General features: G+C 40.4%; 1 protein-coding gene across 5 annotated transcripts in view; it reads right to left on the reverse strand.

The window, feature by feature from the left end:
* The window catches only part of SORBS2 (sorbin and SH3 domain containing 2), a 122,323-nt gene that overhangs the window by 83,646 nt on the left and 16,148 nt on the right, over positions 1-22,529 (reverse strand). For all 5 annotated transcript variants that reach the window (XM_077814546.1, XM_077814543.1, XM_077814548.1 and 2 more), the window contains exons 4-5: positions 2,906-3,047; positions 82-257 (exon numbers count right to left, since the gene is read on the reverse strand). In XM_077814546.1, the coding sequence (XP_077670672.1) occupies positions 82-257; positions 2,906-3,047 (318 nt within the window). The remainder of the gene's footprint in view (positions 1-81; positions 258-2,905; positions 3,048-22,529) is intronic.

Raw genomic sequence — 22,529 nt, forward strand, 5'->3', positions numbered from 1 at the left:
CATTGTCTGAGTTCTCTCTCTGTCACACACTCTCTCTCGCTCTCTCTCACACACAAACACACACTCCCTGGCATTTCCTACCGTTCTAATTGCTGTTGGGATTCCAGATTCATCTACCGGGCCAATCCCTGCATAATGTGGTGCTCTAATGACTGTGACTTTCTTCTCTTCCTCTGAAGATCTACAGATTGGTATTGTACTGGGAGTGGTGCTGCTGCCAACAGACTGAGCATACTGTGAGTATGTCTCTGTGGAGTCTGTAAAGATAATGCGACAGAATGTTGTATAGCGATAGAATAATCATACGTAGCACTTAGAGCACGCTTTACATTTTCAAAGTGCTTTACAAGCATTAAAGGAAATTTGATAACCACATCCATACAGAATACCTGATAATACTACACATTAGCCTGAGCAGCTGGGTTTAGTAGGATTTCCGCTGCAAAACCTTCTACTCAAGGAGTTACACATATGTGGATTATTTTGTTAACCTCTGTGCTGAGCTCAAAATCTCTCAGGTTAAGAGAGACTTTTTTTTTAGGAAAAAACTTACAATATTCGAAAACAAAATTGGCTTTGCTGCTTTTAAGGGCTGGCTGAGGGAAGAGAGAGACAAACACACAGACAAACAAAACTCTTAGTGAAGCTAGCAGAACAGACTTTTTTTCTGTAAACTAAACTTGCCACTTTGCCATCCATACTATGAATGAGTGCTCTGCAGTAATGTGAACTCTTCTGCTCCCAGAAGCATGGAAGAGTTGAAAACAATTTCTGCTCTATATGTGTAGTAATGAATTTACTCAAACATTCCACAGAGATTTTCAGTACATATGTTGGATCCTGCTTTTCTGCTGTGAGAGAATTACCCAGGTAACTCCCTTTAATGTTACCAGCTTTGGAACTCAGATGAATTATGAGGTCTATAATGTTTTTTACAGATACTTTTCATCCTTACATTTATATTATATATAAATTATATAAAAAGGTATATATTAGTACCTTTATTTAAATAGCTTTATATGGCTAATATGCCATGTGCACATCAATAACTCTGCCTCTCCCTGTAGCAGACATGCCAATGAGCCACCTACATTAATTGAGGTGAAAACTGCAATCTGCTATTGGTTTTTGGTGCTGAAGATAATTTTGCAACTCCCTCCCCAACTGTTCTTTTAATTATTGAAATTAATACTAGCTACCACTACCTACCTCTAAAATTCACAGCAAGTCATTAACAAAAAGACACAATGTTAAGATGCTGGGACATGTCATATGAAGCCTTGTACTGTCATAAGGTGATGTGCTTAGATGTAATCTTGCATACAGAAGAAACATAACAAGATTCTCTAGTCATTCAGGCAACAGATTTCGGTGGCTAATTAGTGGGCCTTTATGACTATATAAGCATGGTTTGCAACAGCAGGTACTGTACTACCCACGTTTCTGCTGCAGGATGGCTGAAATTAGGCATAAAGCTAGATTTCTGGCACTGCTGGTGGAGACTATGACTTCCCTCCAATGCAGTAGGTATTGCAGTCTTTAATGTTTCACTAGAAGAACTGTGATATAACACAACAAAAGAGACTGTGATGATTTGCGGCTCTGAGTGTAATGTGAATATTTTCTCTCCCTCTTTATTGGAAAGAATTTGGATTTAATGCAACCTTTTCAGTTACTTAGTCTGAAAGCCTGTAAATATTCCAGTACTACACATACGTGGTGAGATGCATCTGTGTGTGTCAAATGTCTGAATATCTGGGTTTTTTTTCAAATATATATGGTGCTAAATTTAGAAAACTTTTGAAATCTGATCTTATGCTCCTTGCAGGGCCCAATCTGTTGGCATCGAAGGGTTTTTGAGCGTACAATGAATGTGAGATCTGGCCATTGTTTTGTAAGTCTCAGAAACTCAGAACCACCCTGAGATAATGCTCTTAAAAATCATGTTCAAAAAGGACTGTCTAGGAACAATTTCTGAAGCATAGTTAATAAACACTCAGATCTCTAAATCAGAGATCAGGTGTTTTTAAATGAACCTGTATTTTTGTCTGTGCAGATACACATGCTCAATTTTTGCTGTTATCACTTGTACACAGATGATATAGCATTTATACAATTCATAGATTTTAAGGTGAGAAGGGACAATTTTGGTCATCTAATCTGACCTCCCATGTAACACAGGAGCAAACTCATTATGCATATTCAAATGTTTTTGTGCATATAGATTCTGAGTATGCAAATGTTGATGAGAAAACTGGAAAACCCACGCGATTGCACATACAAAGATTAATGGAGAGACATTATGTTTGGTCTTATATGTGCTTTTTTGAAAACAGAAATCATTTTAGACTAATTTCCATGGGGCAGAGATCTTGTCCTTATGTTTGTAAAGTGTGATCTATTCTTATGACACTCTAAAGAATACACATGAAATTTTATTTGGCAAAGCTTTAAGCTTTTAAAATCTCAAGACCTCACAACTTGTGAGGAGGTGACTTCCACTGAAGATAGTGCAAATTGAGGGACCTGTAACTCAGCACCATGCAAAACTGGACCCTAATGCCTTAATGAGGATAAGGGACACCTAAGGGGATTTTGATACACATTCAGGAATATCTGAAAGTCATGCAGTTTTAATATACTCTCAGTATAACCAGTGGAATTATTGCAAGAGTCACATATGTGTAAGAATCTTGCTTTAAAGTAATAAGACTGTAGTAAAGCCAGTTTAGGAATGTTATTGCGTCTAACAATAAATTGTATTGTTGCTTGTAATTTTCCCAAAGTACATGAATAGATAATACCTTTATTTATGTGGAATGCTCGGTAACTGTTTGCAGTTCTTGCCCCACAAATCAGAACATGTCGCGTGATGTATAAAGTAAACATTATATGAAAGGCTTACCCATCTTCCTGCCATGCTGCATGATAATGTTTGAATTAAGTGAAGCTGGTGGAGAGTAAACTGAAGAAGGGGAAAAAGGCCTTTGAAAGTGACTCATTGGACTGGCAGCAGTGCCAGCGTTCCCATTCACTGTTATCTGGGCCTGAGAGAAACACAACAATATCCCATTAAAGTACATACAAAGCTCTCTGAATACCATCGCAAATAAAGGATGATGCAAGACCATCAACCACAAGACAATGCCCAGTTGTTAGGTACTTAGCCGCAACAGGGATCAGTATTCACTGAAATACAAAACTCATCATAGGAGGAGTGCAATGTGCTCTGTATGAATCTCTGCCTCCCCCTTTGTCCTTATAAAGGTCTTGTATGAAGAATGCTGGAGTCATGGGAAGGGGACAGAAGGACTATGGTCAAGGCAGCAGGATGAGCTGCATAAAAAATATCTGCATGGATCTAACGTCAGTATAAAATGAAGGTGGCAGTGAAACTTGCTCTCATCACGTAACAAAGGCTGCCTCAGATCACCCACTTTAAAGGACAGCTTGTTCCACATACTTAGCTCCCATTGACATTAGTGGAACTGTGTATGCAAACTGAAGGGGAAAGGACATAGTGAGCTGAAACTTCTTTGAAAGGTGGCACCCAGCACATGGGCAACTGTGAGATGCTTGTGTGTAATGTATATTATAGCAAAAAAAAGTGCATCAATGCATCTTGTAAACAAAAAACAAGTAAGCAGTACAATAAGGGATTCTGTTGACATCACAAACCACTTGAACTTTGCTCTCAGAGAGTTTCTCTAAAGCAATGTGTCCTATTCCACCACCACATGGCTTTAGACCTCCACAGCTGGGCTGCCACACTACAGTTGGAGAGTTCTACAAAGATTATAGAGTCGAGAATCTGAAAAAATAAATCCATTTATAATAGCCAATCATTAATTTCATTTTAAAAAGATGGCAAGGCTGCGATTTTCTAGGTCTCTTTTTCCATGCAATTATTTTTAAAACTCTAAACAAAATTCTGAGCATTGAAAACTACCTTTGTCTAGTTTTGGATAATAGAGAACAATTAAAGAAGAATGGATTTATGTTCTACTTCTGTTGAAAGCTGTGGTTGTGAAATATGAAGGTAAGGGTGTGAAGCAGAAAAGCAAGGAACAAGAAGCCTCAGTTTTAAAAAGAATGTACATTATTGCTAGACTCTTTATAAATGAAATGTGGTTCATTCTCTCCTGTGATATAAGAAGCGACTGGCTTCACTCTCTCCTGTAGTTTAAGAAATGGGCATTTTGGGGATCGGTAATTTTAGGCTTCTTTTTACATCTCACACCCCATCCCTCCTACAACCTCAATAGGAATTGCAGTTGTGTAAGAAAAAGAAGATCTAGCTCCTAAGTATATGTCATCAGAACTCCTGAATGCATTCAGAGCATTACATTTTATGGAGATCTTTTAGAGGTAAATTGAGTAGGTAGCTGAAGTTAAGGTTGTGCCAATGTGTCCATTAGAGCTTGCTTGCCCAGATTTGTTCCTGTAGAAATGCAGGAACATACATTTAAACAGATTTTTAAAAAAATGCATTGATTTATTGTAAATGTGTTTTCTTCTAAATTCCTTAAAAAACAGTTACAATGAAATAACCCAAATAAAGGTCTGATTTTCAAAATATCAAAATCCTAGTGCATGTGTGTGCATGCTTAATTTGAACTCACAACTGTCACATTTATTCATACACGTCGAGTGTTTACACATGCAACTGTCCAGTAGGATGTCCGCCCCTTTATTGTCAGTTGTCAGGGCCCAACTGGCTGAGATGACTATTGAATATTCTAGTATCACGTGCACAGCATTGTGTTTTAAAAAGAACCTGAGTATGGTCACTGGAATATAGGCCATTATCACTTTACAGAAACACTCTCTATCAAAAATGTCCCTGGCCACAGCAAGTTGTAGCTCAACTCCTGATAGGACACCTGAGCAATAGTATTCCACATTGGTGCTTTGTGCCAGTCACTGACTCTTGATAGGACTTCACATTCAGTCTAAGATCCTACACCTGAACTACTGCACTCTATATAATCCCTCAAAAATACTTCTAGCCATAGGAACGCAAGAGCTGGATGAACCCTGGGAGACTATTTCAGGAGCTAGGGAAAGGTTATTTTCAGCTGAGGCCCACTGGATGTGAGGCACCTTCCTTTTTCCTAAAACCAGAGCGAGCCCAATCTCTCCTATTATAGAACTAAATGTAACTATCTCTTTGAGAAGACCCGCTCCCAATAGTGGAGGGTATGCACACATGCTCCATACACACTTCATAAGATTTTCTTCTTCTGGTTGGAGGAACAGAATTAACAGATCATTTGTGGACTGGAAAAATTATTCCTTTAAATTTCTGTATTAGGCACTTAGGTTCTACAGTGATGGACACTTTACAAATGCCTGTGACAGACAGTGAGATAAGACAGATTGGACAGATGCCTCGATACTATTTGGTAGTCAGATATGATGATGGGGGCCTTACCTAGCTAGACAGACATCAGGAATGACTGTACATGACAGACATAAAAATGTGACATTCTTGTTCCATTGTTACCAGGGAAAGTGGTTGCCTTGCTGTCATGAAACATCAAATCAGCAAGTTTCTTGGTGTTGTGCAAGCTCTCTGGAAGCCTCTATGGCATCAACACCACATATCAACTTGGATAAGATGTGAATCTATCAAACAGCACTGGCTTCTGTCCTTTTGTATGGCTCTGAAACCTAGGCCACCGCAGAGGTGCAAATGGGCCAGCTGGACATTTCTGATGTGAAACAGCAATGATGTATTGAAGACATATGGTGGTTTCATCACGTTATGAATGAGGATGTCAGGCTTTGGACCAACCAGCTTCCAACGTCTTCCAGAGTGACTCAATGCCAGCTCAGGTAGCTTGGCCATCTGTTCCATATGTTGGAGTTCATACCAGCCCGCCAGCTTTACACATTTGATCTAGCAAAAGCTGGATGAAGAAGACATTGCATATGCTGGAGGGATGGCATGGCTTCCATCCTTGACTGCCTCAGCCTTAATATAGACCAGGCTGCAACCAGCAGGAGACCAGGCTTACTGGAAAAGGGTGATCTGAAGTAAACACTCCAAGAGCAGGAGAATGAAAGAATAAATTCTTGTTCTTTTGTGCTAGAAATCTTACAGGATATTAATATTTGCTTATATCCCTCAGCTAAAACTACTTGTTAGTGATTAACAGAATTTCCCTTTGAGCAAATACAATGTGAACACTGTCATTGCTATTGAGCTTCAGCAGCTGATGTATTTTACACCCATGAGAGGGGCTTGTTTTTTAAAAGCTAGCTCTGAGAAGTTGCTGGTCAACAGTCCCCTGCCCTCAGAATCACTGAGTAACCAATGATGCTTTTTCTGATATGATGCTTGTATTTTAGGGCCCAGTCCTGAGTGGTGGTGTGTGCCCTCATCTCCCATTTAAATCAAAGTTTGTGTATGCTGTCTGGTAAATTTTAGATTTTGTACTCATATGTATTTTTTTTAGAAGAGTGAAAAAGGCAGAGAAAACAACCAATTTGTCACCAAAATACAGAGGTAGCTGGGGCCTGCTAGAATCCCATATTCCAAATTTATCTCAAAGTTATGCCTTTTCTCACTCTTGCCCCATTCACTCTTTGCCCCATTATACTACACTTGGGCTCTCCTTGTGGAAGAGCTTTCTACTTCTGTTGACTGGGAGCCAAACTGCCTAGGTGCAGGAACCTCCCAACCAGGTGACAGGCAGAAGGCTGATCATCTCTTCATCCCTCGAGCCAGGCACCTCATTAGACTCTTACGTTCAGAAGGAGCAGCTGCCTTCAGTTCCCACTCAGAACAGCTGAGATGGAGCCAGGTGGGACAGGAGCCACCTGCTGATTCTTAGAGGCAGCGAGCGAAAGGAGAGAAGACTTGATTACAGAGGTCTGAGCAGCTGGAGAGGTGTTGTGCAGCAGTGCTACAGCCACCCCCAGCGTCCAGGACTTTGGCTATGACTGAAAATACTCAGGATCAATTCTCCAAGCCTGTGATAGTCTTAGCTAAACTGGGTTTTTAGCAGCTACGGTGAGATATAACAACTCTCACACGTGTCACTTACAATTTCTTTTGTTTTCATATTTTAAAACTACACAAAAGATAGATTTCTGTGAAAAGAACTTTAAAGAGAAATCATTATAATAGGGTTAAACTTGAGAGAAAATTTTTCAAAGCCCTTTATTTTGCCAGTTATTCTCTGTATTTGTTACTACAATTCCAAATACACGCACTTGAATAAGAGCTTTGCTTTACAACTCATCTCTTGCCTTAGGCTTTCACAAAGACCTAAATCAGTGGCTAAAGCAATAGTTCTAATTTAGCATTGTGTTTGCTGCAAGTTTATGTAGTTAGAGAATACAGACTGTAGGTGAGAGATTTCAGAGTAGCAGCCGTCCTAGTCTGTAGCCGCAAAAAGGAAAGAAGGACTTGTGGCACCTTAGAGGCTAACCAATTTATTTGAGCATAAGCTTTCGTGAGTTACAGTTCACTTCATCAGATGCATTCAGTGAGCTGTAGCTCACAAAAGCTTATGCTCAAATAAATTTGTTAGTCTCTAAGGTGCCACAAGTCCTCCTTTTCTTTGAGGTACTATAGTTTTTCACTGTACTTTGAATAGCAAATAACTGTATGGTATCTGCTGGCTACTGTGGACTTTATAACATTGACCACTTTAGACTTACTGAGAGGAGGAACAGGTTCAAGTAAGATATACAGTGGTCACTATTAAAGTCTGCTTTGCCAGCAGTAGCTATATAATGGTGCTTGAGATATTACAGCTTTTCACTACATGTAGAATAGGAAATAACTGTGCTTTCTCAGAGACCATTTTGTGGTAATATTGAGTAAATGCTGAACATACTGGGACTGGACACAGGAGTTGTCAGAGAGCTACAAAACTTCTTGTAAACTGTTGGATGGTGTAAGACCACCCAGTCCCTACTGTTCCTCCAGTGATTGTGTCCTCCATGAAAGAAAAGGAGTCACCCTTGAGCAGGTTAGTGTCCCCACCTCAGGGGATGGAGTCAGTACTAGAACACCCATGCCTGCTGCCAACCTTCCTATCAACTTCCCAGCTCCTGGAAACATTTGCAGTCATCTAACCCCTCTTCAATAACCCTCTTCAATAGGTGGAGAAAAGGCGGGGAGGAAAGGTTGGTAACAGAAGCAGTGGCTCCTCGTCATCTCAGTAGTGGCTCCTTGCAGCAGCCCGCTCTCTTTGTGGGGCTCCCAGACTGGTTCTTCTTTATGTCCTTCAGAGGGAGGCTCCTTCTTCCCCCTTCCCCATTAGGGATGAGTAATTTTTGTTGGCAGTTAAAGGGACAGATGGCACTGAAAAGATGTCTATCCATCTGGCCTCATGCTAACAAGGATGACTGTGGCTAAGGGTGGAAGTGGCTGCCAGATCACAGATCTCCATGAGGGAAGATTGGCCAAAAAATAAGAGGTGGTAGGGCTAGCAAAAAAACAGATCATGATCTTTTTAACATACCAAAAATATTGTTCAAAAAGAACAAATACAATTGTTTGCACACAAATGTAGGCACCTGACATTCCCCTGAGTTGGTTGGTTAAAGCCTGTGTTGATGCTCTTTTATCTGTGTATTGTCTAATCTTTGCTTACAACTAGGAGGCAGTAAACAGATTTGTAGTTCCAATGTCTTGAAATTTTTATGTTTCATGGGTGGGAATTACTGGTTTTACTTGACATGTCCATAATTTTGTCATATAATATAAAAAGCATTCAGCACATTGAACCCCAACTCTTCAAAGTGATTATTTGCAACTTTGGGGTAAAACTGTTCTTAAAAAGACATATTATTTTAAAGTGACATTTATAGTAAGTTAAAATTTGCTGTTGTTACTACATGTAAATGATAAAACAAAAAAGCTTTGGTCAAAGTTATAAATATGGCAACATTTTGACGCAGTAGAGCTCTGGTCTCAGCTTATCATCATGTCATCAGAGAACCCCCACTAAGAATATTTATAGTTTTGTAATTCAGTGATCTGTTATTTAATTGAAATATGGGACCAATTCTGATTCACCTTAATCATACATGCAGTTCCCTTGAAGTAAACAGAAGTACTTACATGGGTAAAGTGAGCAGAATTTGACCCATATTCTATACCTTTTTGTTTATCTATACATATATAAATATACATATACTATACATTATATATGAACACATATGTATTTAGACTTGGTTATTTTCCTTGAGTTACCCAGAGAAAGTGCAGCCCTGAAAAATAACAGAATTCCTAGGATCCAAATCTAAGATTATTTATACAGTTCATTCCTGTAAAACAACTGTGCTTAAGAAAGGGAACCGTTAGTCAGAGGAGATAAAACAGAAACAGCTTCATGCAGTCAGTGGTCATGGCTAGGGGAAAACAAGGTTGTGTTAAGTATTCTCATCAACCCTATTAATATGAATCTCTGAGGTATATTAGTGCCTGACAGATGTACCTCAATGATAGCTGAAAGCTAGTTTTCAGCCTCTCTCAAAATTCAACCTGTGCATTCTTTCTGTACGGCAACTAATTAAATATTTTAAAGTAGATCAGCTTAAATTCCTCAGTCTGCTTTCCTTTAACATATTTGGACTGAGTGATAAGAGTGAAGTTGGCCATTAGTTGTAAACAAACTGTTCACTATATCTTAGTTGAAATTAGAGTTACAGAACAAATTGCACAATTTTGAGTGGCTTTTACGGAATCTGTCACTACTATAGTAAATTACTGTAGTAAAACATATTACCAGACTGTGCAGAACCTGAATAAACAACTGACACCGTTCTCATACGAGTAATGGGATAACAGACAAGAATTAGTTCTTTTCCCCTTTGGCAACCTGTTTGAACAAACTGGAGGAAAAAGGAAGGATAATTACATGAGAAGTGGCAGCAGTGGTGGTTAAGGTGGTGCCATCTGACACAGCAGACATCTGGCTCAAGGTTGGGGAAGGTGATTCAGAACAGTCAGTAGTATCATAGTTACAAGTCTGCAGCTCATCTAGAATGGCTGTGGAGGACTCGCTCACCGTGCGAGAGGAGTACTCACTCATGGCAGAGTCTGTGATTACAGAGGCTGTTTCATTCCTGTGGATAGTATTTTCAGGAGCTAGGAAAGGGTATTTATATGAAAAATGTGAGAGGGCCAGGGTTTTATAAAAGCGTGAAGGCAAAAAATCATCAAGCGTTGGCAAAATAAATGATGCTAGGTGGGTGCCACTGTCTGGTGAGAAAGAGGTTCTGTTAACTGGTACCACAGAAGGAGGAGGCAGTGAAGAAACTTCTGTTGCTGTTTGTCTGTGTGTCTGTGAAGCATTTACCTCCATCACATTGGCAGTTATTTTCTGGTTTCCAAGCTGAGTTATGAGAAAAAAAATAAGAAAACATATTACCAAATTAATACAAACTTTCCCTTTGCCTTTTGCTGTGTGTAGGCAAGCTGCAAAACACATGCTTTTAGCTGTCCTAGGAAGTTCACATTCGCATGGATTAGGAAATAAATCAACCACACTCTATATTAAAAAAGGAAAACATGAAGGAAATGAACCTGTCAAGTATTATTGGAAGCAAAGCCAGTAACCAGAGTGTGCTAGGATGAATATTCATAATGTGTTCCATGTTTTCATGTTTTGAGTTGAGATTTGAATAGGGTCACACTTATATACATTGGAGAGTGTCACTGTTAATTCATCAGCTTGTTTGATTGTCACAAAATACATCTTTCCTCCTCTGCAAATAATAGAGGTTTCCATCAGATCTTTTGGAAACAGAGCATAATATGGATTAAAAGGGGACAGAATTAATTCAAACACTAATATCAAACATTCACATTAGTTGTGAGAAATGGATTGTGGAGTTTTTGCTTCTTGGAACCAATTACATTTTTTTTCACTGCCTCATTGACAAAAATAAATTTTGATAGTCCTTGAATATCAACCCCTGGAGGCACCCTGTAAACCTACTGGAGCACCACATGTATAAAGGAAAAGAGCCCAGTTGTTAGGGTTTTCTGGTTTAAATGTGAGAAGAAGCAGGAGGGATGGTGAAAGAGAGCTGGATAGGGAAGGTTTAATATCAAAACAAATATATTGCTTGGTTGGCTTCAAAATTATAGTGGTGGTATTCTTAAGAAAACAAGGCAACATCTTTAAATGACAGTGCTTCTGAAAATTTGCCACATACTTGATGAGCTTTGTTTTCTGATGATTGGTAACAGACATAACATATTGGGCTTGAACTAATCCAGAAACTCACTTTTTGTACCAGCTTCTCCCATCTCAATTAAAGTTGCATGAAAATCATACTGGCAACAACCCCTTGTTAAGCAGGCATACAAAACCTCTCCATGCTGTCTGCCAACCGCACGTTTTCTATAAGTTAGTGACATGTTATATGTGAAACTGAAACATTTTAAAATAATGCTGCTTATTTCAACACTAATGATTTCACTTCTCAGAGGGCCAAGGAGCTGCTGCATCACTCTAGAGAAAGGATGCTGAGGATATTCAAACAATATAAATTTTAGGACAATATTATACCACACACTGATTACCATTAAAAATAATCAACAGTTCCCACACTGTTGTCAGACATACACAGTTATTTCCTATCTACAAAAAGAAAAGGAGTACTTGTGGCACCTTAGAGACTAACCAATTTATTCGAGCATGAGCTTTCGTGAGCTACAGCTCACTTCATCAGATACATACCGTGGAAACTGCAGCAGACTTTATATATACACAGAGAATATGAAACAATACCTCCTCCCACCCCACTGTCCTGCTGGTAATAGCTTATCTAAAGTAATCGTCAGGCAGGAGAGTGAATTTGTGTGGGGGGGGTGGAGGGTGAGAAAACCTGGATTTGTGCTGGAAATGGCCTAACCTGACGATTACTTTAGATAAGCTAAGCTACCAGCAGGACAGTGGGGTGGGAGGAGGTATTGTTTCATATTCTCTGTGTATATATAAAGTCTGCTGCAGTTTCCACGGTATGTATCTGATGAAGTGAGCTGTAGCTCACGAAAGCTCATGCTCGAATAAATTGGTTAGTCTCTAAGGTGCCACAAGTACTCCTTTTCTTTTTGCGAATACAGACTAACACGGCTGTTACTCTGATTCCTATCTACAGGAATCTGTAACTCTCATCTTTTGATAATGTTTTAATCAGGCAGATTTTGGTGAGCATTTGAAATGGACTTTTTATCCACAGTCTAAAAATATCATTTAAAGCCTTTATAGCATACTTGGTACGAAACCCAGATTGTGCTGCTTATGAGAGTTCATTAAGAGTCCAGTTCTATAAGAGGAAGTTACTCACTTTGTGCAATACTGATAGTTCTTCAAGATGTATGTCCCTGTGGGTGCTCCACTGTAGGTACATGTATGCCCCAGCACCTCTAATTGGAGAATTTTGGTAGCAGTGTTCATTCAGCCCACACATGTGCTCTCCCTCCCTCAAGGTCTGCCTTGAGGCTAACTAGTGCTGTGCGGGCAAACTGCCCTCAGTTCCTTCTCCACTGCAGAGCCCCTTGTCAAGACCTGTGAAGTAGAGGGGAGGAGGGCAGGTTATGGAGCACCCATAGGGACACACATCTCGAAGAACCATCATTACTGCACAAAGTGAGTAACCACTTCAAGTAGTAGTATCCCGTTGGGTGCCCCACTGTTGGTCACTCCACAGCAGTAGCCTCCCTGGAGGGCTGGGGCTTCGGAGTGGAGTCTGTTATTGAAATAGTTCTGTGGAGCGGAAGTTGGCATCAGAGGCGGAGTCTCGATTAATTGTATAGTGTTCTGCGAAAGTTTGGACAGAGGCCCAAGTTGCTGCCCTGCAGATTTCTGAGATGGGGACATCATTAACAAATACAACTGGAGGTAGAAACGGATCTCATAGAATGCGTGCAGATCACTGATGGGGGCAATAGGTTACGCTCATGGTAACTGTGGTTAATTCAACTGGAGACCCATTTGGAGAGTCTTTGAGCTAATATTGTGGAGCCTTTGAATTTTTCTGAGAACAGAAGGAAGAGTTTAGGGGACTTCCTAAAGTCCTTAGTCCTGTCCAAATAGAATGCTAGGGCTCTCATAACATCAAGCATATGAAGAATTGCCTCCCTGTTGTCACAATGTGGTTTTGGAAAAAGGTAGGGAGGTGAAAGAGTTGGTTCATATGGAAGGACAAGGTTATCTTGGGGAGGAATTTCGGTTTTGGTCTCAGGGTGATTTTGTCTTAAAAAAAAAGACTACTCATGATGGGAGTGCCATCAGTGCCACTATTTCTCCTACTAATAGAATCACAGAATCATAGGACTAGAGGAGACCTCAAGAGGTCATCAAGTTCAGTCCCTTGATCTCCTGGCAGGACTAAGTATTATCTAGACCATCCCTGACAGGTGTTTGTCTAACCTGCTCTTAAAAATCTCCAATGATGGAGATTCCACAACCTCCCTAGGCAATTTGTTCCAGTGCTTAACCACCCTGACAGTTAGGAATTTTTTCCTAATGTCCTACCTAAACCACCATTGCAGCAATTTAAGCCCATTGCTTCTTGTCTATTTGTCATACAGAGATAATAGCCATTAGAAATGCTTTCTTCATGGACAGGTGTGGAAGGGAGCAAGTGACCATAGGTTCAAAGGATGGTCTAGTCAAGGTTCTTAGAACCAGACTGAGATCCCACGTTGGTGTGGGTGGTCTAATGTGTGGGAAGAGGTTTCCCATGCTCTTAATGAATCTGCATGTTGTTGCTGATCACTGACTCCCTGCTGGAATAGGGTCGGGCTGACAGGGTCGCTGAAAGAGAGCTCCCTGGTGCTAATGGTGATTCTGGGGAATGAGACATGCTCTGTATTAGAGCTCTGGTACTGTGTAGCAGGGATTCTAGTTCCTCCATGATCATAAGGTCCCTAGGGAAGCAGGAACTGCTGCAGTCCCTAGAGAAGCAGGAACTTCTACAATCCCGCTGTTGCACTTGGTGCTGTTAGGGATTGCCGGTGCTGACTCATCGGCACTGATTTTTTTTGTGGGAGGCATGTTTCAACAAGGGCTACTTTGAAGCACTCAGTGCCAAGGATGTTTTTGTGGTGCTGATTTAGTAGAGTTGGTACGGTCTCTATTCTTGTCTCTGGCAGGTGGTGATGCTGCTTCAGAGCCTTTGAATCTCGGGTCTTTAGGCATTGTGGCAGAGCTTGCACCTGGGGGTCTCTGTTTCTTTAGGGTCCTGAGGCCCAGAACCGTTGGTGCCACAGTGACCGAACGTGCCAAGGATCTCCTCTGGCTGGTCAGGAGCTCTGTTTGGGGGCCTGCAGCCTTTTTCCTGGAGGCTCTGTGGGGGGAGTCAGCTGACTTTATCTGCAGTTCTCCCTCTCTGGAGGTTGATGGGTCTGGGGACGAGTCTTTTCCAGGATGCAGATCAGGACCGTGGTCAGGTGCCCATTTAAGAGCACCCTCCACGAGGAGTTTCAGCTTTAGCTCTCGGCTCTCTAGGGACCTATCTTTCAGCTGTTGGCAGAAGCTGCACTTCTGTGGGATGTGTCCCTCTCTGAGGCACCAGATGCAGCAAGAGTGTCTGTCTCCCACATGAGTTGCCTCCCTATAGGAGAGGCTCCTTTTAAAACCGGGAGAAACGGGCATGCCCCTAGGGGGGCAATCCCAAACAAAGGTGGGAAAATGGGTCGAAAAATTTTTTTTTAAATAATTGAAGAAAAGAAACTTTAAAGATACTGCAACAAAGAATGGAAACTCTAAAGAGAGCTATAAACTAACACTATCCAGATATAAAGTAAGTGAATAAACTGGACTGAGACTCGCTCTGTCTCAGGCCAAGGGCAGTTGTGAAGGAACTGAGTGCGTTTCGCCCATGCCGTGCTAGATAGCCTCAAGGCAGACCATGAGGGAGGGAGGGTGCATAAACAGGCTGAAGTGACAATGCTACCAAAATTCTCCGATTAAAAATGCAGAGGCATAGATACACCGACAGTGGAGCACCCATAGAGACACTACTTGAAGAAGAACCCTTATTCACACTGACAAGAACTTACCCGAGCAGTCCCACTAAAGTAAGTAGAACCACTCCTAGAAGTGAAGGTTACAGAACTGATTCTTAAACAGGTGAAAGAATTTACTTGTTCCAAATGAAAAAAATCATTTGGCATTATTGGATTAATGGTACATACAAAAATAAGGAGTTATAATAGTGGAGCATTGCATCATATTAAGTTCAGAATCATAGCTTATTCTGAGCGGTATTTCAGGGCTACACTCAAAAATGAAATCAAAATTCTTTCATAAGCTAACTTAAAACAGAAAGTTTCCTATATAGAAAATCCATGGCTGGCTGAGTGACTGTAAAGAGAAACTTGATTTTTAGAGATGATTGATTTATCAATGAAACTGTCTCTCAAAGAAAGGAAGCCAAAAGAATAGCTAAGGCAATTGTGAAGATTAAGCTATATTAACACCCTGTCCCAATAAAAACATTCACAAGCAAACCTGAAACAATATGTTACACAGCAGAAAAATTTCAGGTGTTTAAGATATATGAATGGTTTCATTAATGTGTTTACATAACTTTCTCCATGCACTGTTGGATACAAAGGTAATAATGGAAAGACAGATCCATCATTAGTGCTGATGAATACCGGGCAGGTCAATTCAAGACCCTTCAGAAAATTTAGATAGCACAAGTAATAAATCATAAGGCCCTGAAAACAGGGAGCCCTAAGGTTCATGAGATTAGGTGTCCTCTAAGCAGCCAAAGCAAAAGAAATGGTTAAATGTCTTTGTGAACTAAAAGGTCTACATTACTGTATAGGCGATAAAGGCAACTTTGGGTACTAATCAATCTAGCAAGTCTTCTGACTCCTAGCTGGGATCACTACAAGCATGCCTGAGAAAAGGAGAGGTCAGAGGTGGACAACACAAGGAAAGACATTCAGGGTGCATCCAGAGAGAAGATGAAATCAGTCCAAAAGAGGTAAAATATCTGACAAATGATCACAGATTCCATGAAACAAAAATGTAAATATGACTATGCTATCAAAGAACATAATGGTGTCACTCTAACACCACTGGGTGCAGAAGGAGCCTTGGAATTCTAAGTACTGCTCTTTAGTGAATTCTCCCATTGTGAGGTTTCTCAACTCTGTGAGTGAAAACATTAATGTTCTGATCAGTACTAGAGTTCATGTCATGGGGAAAGCCATTACCCTTTTTCCTTTTCAAATGTGTCTCAGCTGATATAAAAAACAACATTATTTTTGAAGATGGACCAAACGATTTCTAAAAGTCATGATTACCCCTCAACATGGAGTGTTGGTAATCTGTAAGTATTTTAACTACCCAGACTACTACCTACCCAAAGCACAGTGTCATCTTTTTCTGATCCTTCATAACTTGTGGACACACTCCCCAAAGTACCATGTTGGGGACAATACTTCAGGAAATTTGTAAATACTGATTTATTGATTTGGACTATGGATCAGGCCCATTATGGCCATATCCAAGAAGTATGAGAAGAAGTTCAGTTGGGTCTATCACTGGGCAGGTATTTTGAAAATGGAAGTTATAGATGTTGAAAAACTGTGTGTGAGCAGAACGAGATAACTATCATGGGTTGTGGAGCTACTAAATGTGATCTTCACACTACTGCTACTTGTGAAGGAAAAAGAAATGTTAACATATTCCTCCACCTCCCCATTAAAAGTCCCAAATAAAGTGTTTTTTACTTTTGCTTTCATGTGCTCACTCTAAATGGCTACAGCAGATCATCTTCGATATAAGAGTAATATGTAGCAAAATGTCAGGCATGAAATCGATAGCATTTCTATAATTAATATAAAATAGGCAGATGTTAACTACAGTATGCTCTTTGAAGACAGTCACCTGGTATTTCACAATGAGGTTTTTTGTATGGTGCAAGTTTAATAATGACACCAAATTGCTGGCCTTGCTTCAACAGTCAAGAGACAAATGAGAAGATTCAAAGATAAATAAATGAACTCATTCTGTTAATTTGTAACACAGGATAGTACACAAAAATAAAGTTACACCCCTACTCTTACAAATGGGTAAAAATACCTCTTATTTTTAATTGTTGAAAGCTGAGGCCAACATTTTAAAACTTGACTGCTGAAAGATATGCTCCTAAATCCATATTTAGATACCTAAACTAAATGAGAATTGCGTGTTAAGCACCTCTGAAAATCAAGTCAAGTTATTTAGGGATCTAAATATGATTTTAGGCATCCAATTTTGAAAACTTTGGAGAGACATTATATTTGAATGATTTTTTGCAGAATTACTGGTAAACGTCAAGGTAAGTGTTGCCATCTGCAATTAAATGCATTTTAAAAAGCAAAATCTGATTGGCGGTTTCATTGTAATAAAACAGTTATTTTAATCTATTTTACTGTAATTGGAATTCTTAAAAATTACTGATTATGAAGCGGTTGGAGATCTACTCATTACAAGCACTACACAAAAGCTAGGAATTACTAGGAATTATTAATGTCATGCATGCTTTTGAAGGGATCGTTCTCCACACAAACATCTAATCATATTCAGGAGCAGCAGTCAGAGCTGTGTAAAACTGCCAGTTATTGCAATAATAGTGAAATATTGCTTGTGTGATCCTGATACCCAGTGGAAAATGTATACCTTAGGACTGATAGAAAATTTTCTGTTAAAACTGGTTTTCAACAGAAAATTAGGTCTTTAACCAAATGGATTTTTTGTTTGATTTCCATTGATTTTTGTAATGAAAAAATCTGTCCAAAACCTGAACTATTTTGATTTGGAATTAATGCTGCAGTGCCTCATGAGAGTTAACAGTTCAGCTGACTACATCTCCCATGCTGCACCATGGCCAGGGACTCCAAACATTGCACCACCTTCCTTCTCCAAAAGGGGGAGACTATGGTGCATCAGGAGAAATATAGTGTTACCATTTACCAGCCTACAGTGGAGATTGGGAGCATGAAGCACTCAAACCACAGCTCTCATAAATCACTGCAGCAGCATTTCCAAAGCAAAATATTTCCATTTTCAATTTTTTGCCAAATAATTGTAATTTTCCATAGGAAAGATACTCATTTTCTGACTAGCTCTATTATACATAGCATGTGCTTTGTCAGCCTGTTAAGACATGATGCTGAAGAAAACTTTTAAAATGTTAAATCTTCTCTGCAGTCATTGTATCATCCTAAAGTCCCAGTTTAGTCATCAAGCCTCCTTCTGGGCTAGCTGAACTGAACTGAAGCCAGTAGTTTAGCATGGAATTCTAATTCAATTTCTTGCGAGTCTTCACTTCCAGGAGTCTCAATGAATGAAACACTCTCCTCCATTGTGCCACATTCTTTGTGTCACTCTCTAGCTTCCCTTCATCTCTCTCATACAAAAGGATTTGTAATGCTTTCTATGCATGATGCCATATACGATTAAATTGTTCAGATGGTGAGAATTACAGGAATTTCAGCCTGTTGCTTCTTTGGAACTCTCTTCTAGATGCACATGTTCTGAGGAATAATGTAGCTGAGAAGTTAGATGTACACTTCTTGAACTGTGGTGTTTTATCAGGTTTTCCAAATGAATAGGGAAAATGCAGACCAAATAAAAGAAAACTAAACACGGAAGAAATAGTTTAGGCTTTGGGTCTCTACATTTGCCTTATTTCAGCCCTGAAAACGAGCTTCATCCAGCATCTGATTTTTGTCCCCGAAGTGGCCCGTAGGTAGCTCTTTGGCTTGCATCAAATAGCATCAATCCCACAAACAGCTAATACTGAACTTTGAGCACTGGTGCTTTGTGCCTGTGATAAGCCAAGTTTTAGAGCTCTGAAGGCCGCTAGCTGTCTTTGCCAGGGCTTTACAAGCTCACAGGATGTATGGCCCTTTTACGAAAGCTGCTCAAAAGCAGATGAACTATCACTTGCCTCCATCCCTCTCCTCCCTTCTCCTTATCATTTGCTTTGCTGAGTTAAAAATTAAACAAAATACCTGCAGGGAAATAAAACTCTTTTAAAAAATATATCTTTTAAAAAGCTAAGTAAGCATTTATTTATTTTTGAGCCATAGAGTCACAGATTTTAAGGCCAGAAGGAACCACTATGATCATCTAATTTGACTTCCTACAGAACAGAGGCCATAGAATTTCGCCCAATAGTTTCTGCATCAAGCCCATAACTTCTGGATAAGCTCTAGCTTATCTTTTAGAAGACAATTTTTTTTACAAGAGGAAGGACGGTGAAGTGGGTGGGCCTCAGAAAACCTGGGCTCAGCTCCTTTCTTGACCAGAGACTTCCTGTGTGATCTTGGGCAAGTCACTTATTCTTGTTGCGCCTCAGTAAAATAGGGACAGACGCACTTCCCTAACTCACCAGGGTGCTGTGAGGAGAAATATATTAAGGACTATGAAGTGGTCAGATACTATGGTGATGGGGCCAGATAAGTATCATAGATATACAGGATTTTGATTTAAAGACTTGAAGTGATGAGATATCCACCCTAGGTTGTCCCAATGGCTAATTATGCCTACCGTTAAAAATGTACATGTTATTTCCAGCATGAATTTGCCTAACCCATGTTCATGTTACATTGTGGTGAGGGCCCTCAGGTTGTAAACCTGCTGTGTCTCTGCACTTCACAAAGGGGGGCCTGATGGGGCCTAACAATGAAAAGAAAAGGGTAATCACATATACAACGAAGACACAGGAAAGTGGCTCCCAGAAAGATAGAAACTATGCATGGATGTGCACACACATATTTTATGAACACATCCATTCATATGCACACACCTGAACTACAGCCTCCACACCTCCATGCATATGCACACATATATATGCAAACTGTTGGCATACATGCACTCCCCACATGCCCTCCATGTGCACATGTACCCTTATACCCCTCCCTGGACATGTATATTCACATACCCTTATAGATACTTGTGTACACACGCACATATTCATACCTTTGTCCGTGCACAGATTCACCTTGCTGACTCCCCCCAACCCTCCCAAAATACTAAGTTTGAGATCCTTTTATTTTCTTCTTTTACTTGTGGGTATAGCACTCCTTTGCTTGCCCAGTAACAAAGCAGAACAAGGGCCTTTGGGGAAGTAGCACTGCTTAAGCTAATATTTCACCTTCACTCTATTTGCCCTTTGCCTTTGGTTAGCACCAAACATTTTCTGGCTGTCTAGCCTTGTTATCAAATATGTCTACAAAAATGTAAATCAATGTAGATCAATATAAAACTGAAAATTATACTTCCCTGTGCTGCAACATAGAAATTCACAAAATGCTATAGTCATCATCTAACGCCCTTTCCAGGAGAGAGACAGATGGTATTTAATCATAAGCTTTACAGGCAGCAACAACGTTAACCAAGTCTGCATTTCATAGTTACCAATAACACTACTGCAATGACAAGGACCCAAATAAATATACTAAAATATCAGTTAAGCAATTATGTGCTCTGGCATCTGTGGCTATATAGTTTATTAGCAAGAGCAACCAACTGGGAGTCTAGATCATAATTCTAGCTGAGTCAATGGCTTATCGTATGGTGTTGGCCACAGCATTTGATCTCATTATGCCTTGTTAACTTAGCTGCATATATGGTTTAAAAAGTATATTCTATCCGAAATTATAATACCAGTTTAAGATATGCTTTCCTGAACAAATAAACTACAGTAAAATTTCATCCTTGCCTCCAGTGCTATGCTAAGGATGCCAGCCCTGACGTCGTTACTCTGCTTTTTCATTAGCTGTCTCCATGCTCCCTTCCACACCACACCCGCTGTGGAATTGCCTCCCAATTCTGCTCTGTCAAGGTAACCTTCCTTTCCTCTGATCCATCCTAAAGATTCACTTCCTCCATGAGGCCCACAAGGAAAGAGTAAAAAATTAGTACTAATAATATTTTATAATTAACAATGATAAATAATAATAAAGTCATGATAGTTGTTCTCTCCCCTGAGCTTCTTATCCGTATCAAGATCAGTGGAACTGGAGTCTGAAAGCCCATGTTTCCTGGAGGAACTGTTACTGAAGGGACACCCATGGAACGGGGAACACTGGATGCTATGATGGAAGCAACTCGGCCATATGGACAGAATAGTGTACAAGGTTTAATAAAGTTTCATGCATTCAACTTAATCTGCATTTAGCTTCACTCTTTACGAATGAAATATGGTGGCAGCAGTTGAACTGTGAGTTTGCTGAAGGGCAGCAGGTGGCTGCGTGAGCCATAAAACTAGGTCTGAAGCCCCCACAAGCCCCAGAATTTGCAGATACAAAACAGACCAGGGATGGACCTAGTGGAAGGAGGACTTTGTGCTGTACAGAGAGCTGGCCATGCAGGATGACAACAAGGGCAGGAAAGTAAAATTGTCATTTCACCTTATTGGGGACCAAGGCAGAGAAGACTGTTGCACTCTGAAGTTCACGACTGGCTCAAACTTCAGAGCTGCTCCAGGAAGGCAATCTCACATTAGATAGATTGCTTAGACATGGGACATGCAGCGAAAGCCTCAAGAGGAAGGATGAAAGCACTGGGAGACACAGCATCCCCAGAAGTACATACATCCCCAGAAGTACATACAGCAAAGGAGAGCATGTGCCCAGGCTTCCACACACATAGTGAGATGCATTGACTGTGGGAGACAGGGTGAGCAGGCAAACAAGATGTGCCCTGCACTAGGAGAGCATTGCAAGGAATGTGGCAAGTTGAACCATTTCAGTGGTGTGAGTAAAAGCAAAGGAAGGGCTCAAAAAATGCAGACGTCTACAAGAGGGAGATGGCACAGCAGACAGCAGTGATGACATCATGACTCTCTCCTTGCGTCTGAGAGCATAACAGGTTCAAGGCTGCTGGCACAGGAAAGCAACAAGAGACAAAACTATCCTTCATGCATGCAACAATGTTAACAGGGAAAATAACGGTGTTATTTTAGCTGGATAGTGGGGCTTTTTGCAATGTGATTCCTTGGGGGTGAACTGGACTCAAACACACCCATTACAAAGAGCTGGTGCGATTTAATAACGTACAATGAACATAATGCAGTCCACAGGAAAATGTGGCTTCATAGTAACTATCCCGCAAATAACAGATGATACCCTGAAGTTTGTAGTGCTGGATGGTAAATACCACAGACCACTCTTGGGGAATACAGCCATACAGGCCATGGATCGGATCAGTGTGCAGTGTCAGAATTTTATTGTTGCAGTACAAGAAGCAAAAAAAGGGAGTCCCATGGACAAATTGAGACAATTTTAAAAGCACATGGGGACGTTTTCAAAGGTGACAGTTGCCTCAAAGGACAGCTGCAACTGGAAGTAGACCTCACAGTAGAGCCCGAGTGGATACCCGAGTGCATATACTCCTTGCATAATCCAGTGTGCAAGGAGCTCAAAAGTCTGCAGAGCAGGGGTATTGTAACACCTGTAGAGGCCAATACTCCCTGGGTAAGCAGGTGGTAAAGAAGTCATCAAGCAAATTACACATTTGCATAGACCCAAAGCCAACTGAACC

This window comes from Eretmochelys imbricata, chromosome 4 (genome assembly GCF_965152235.1).
Source record: "Eretmochelys imbricata isolate rEreImb1 chromosome 4, rEreImb1.hap1, whole genome shotgun sequence".
NCBI lineage: Eukaryota > Metazoa > Chordata > Testudines > Cheloniidae > Eretmochelys > Eretmochelys imbricata.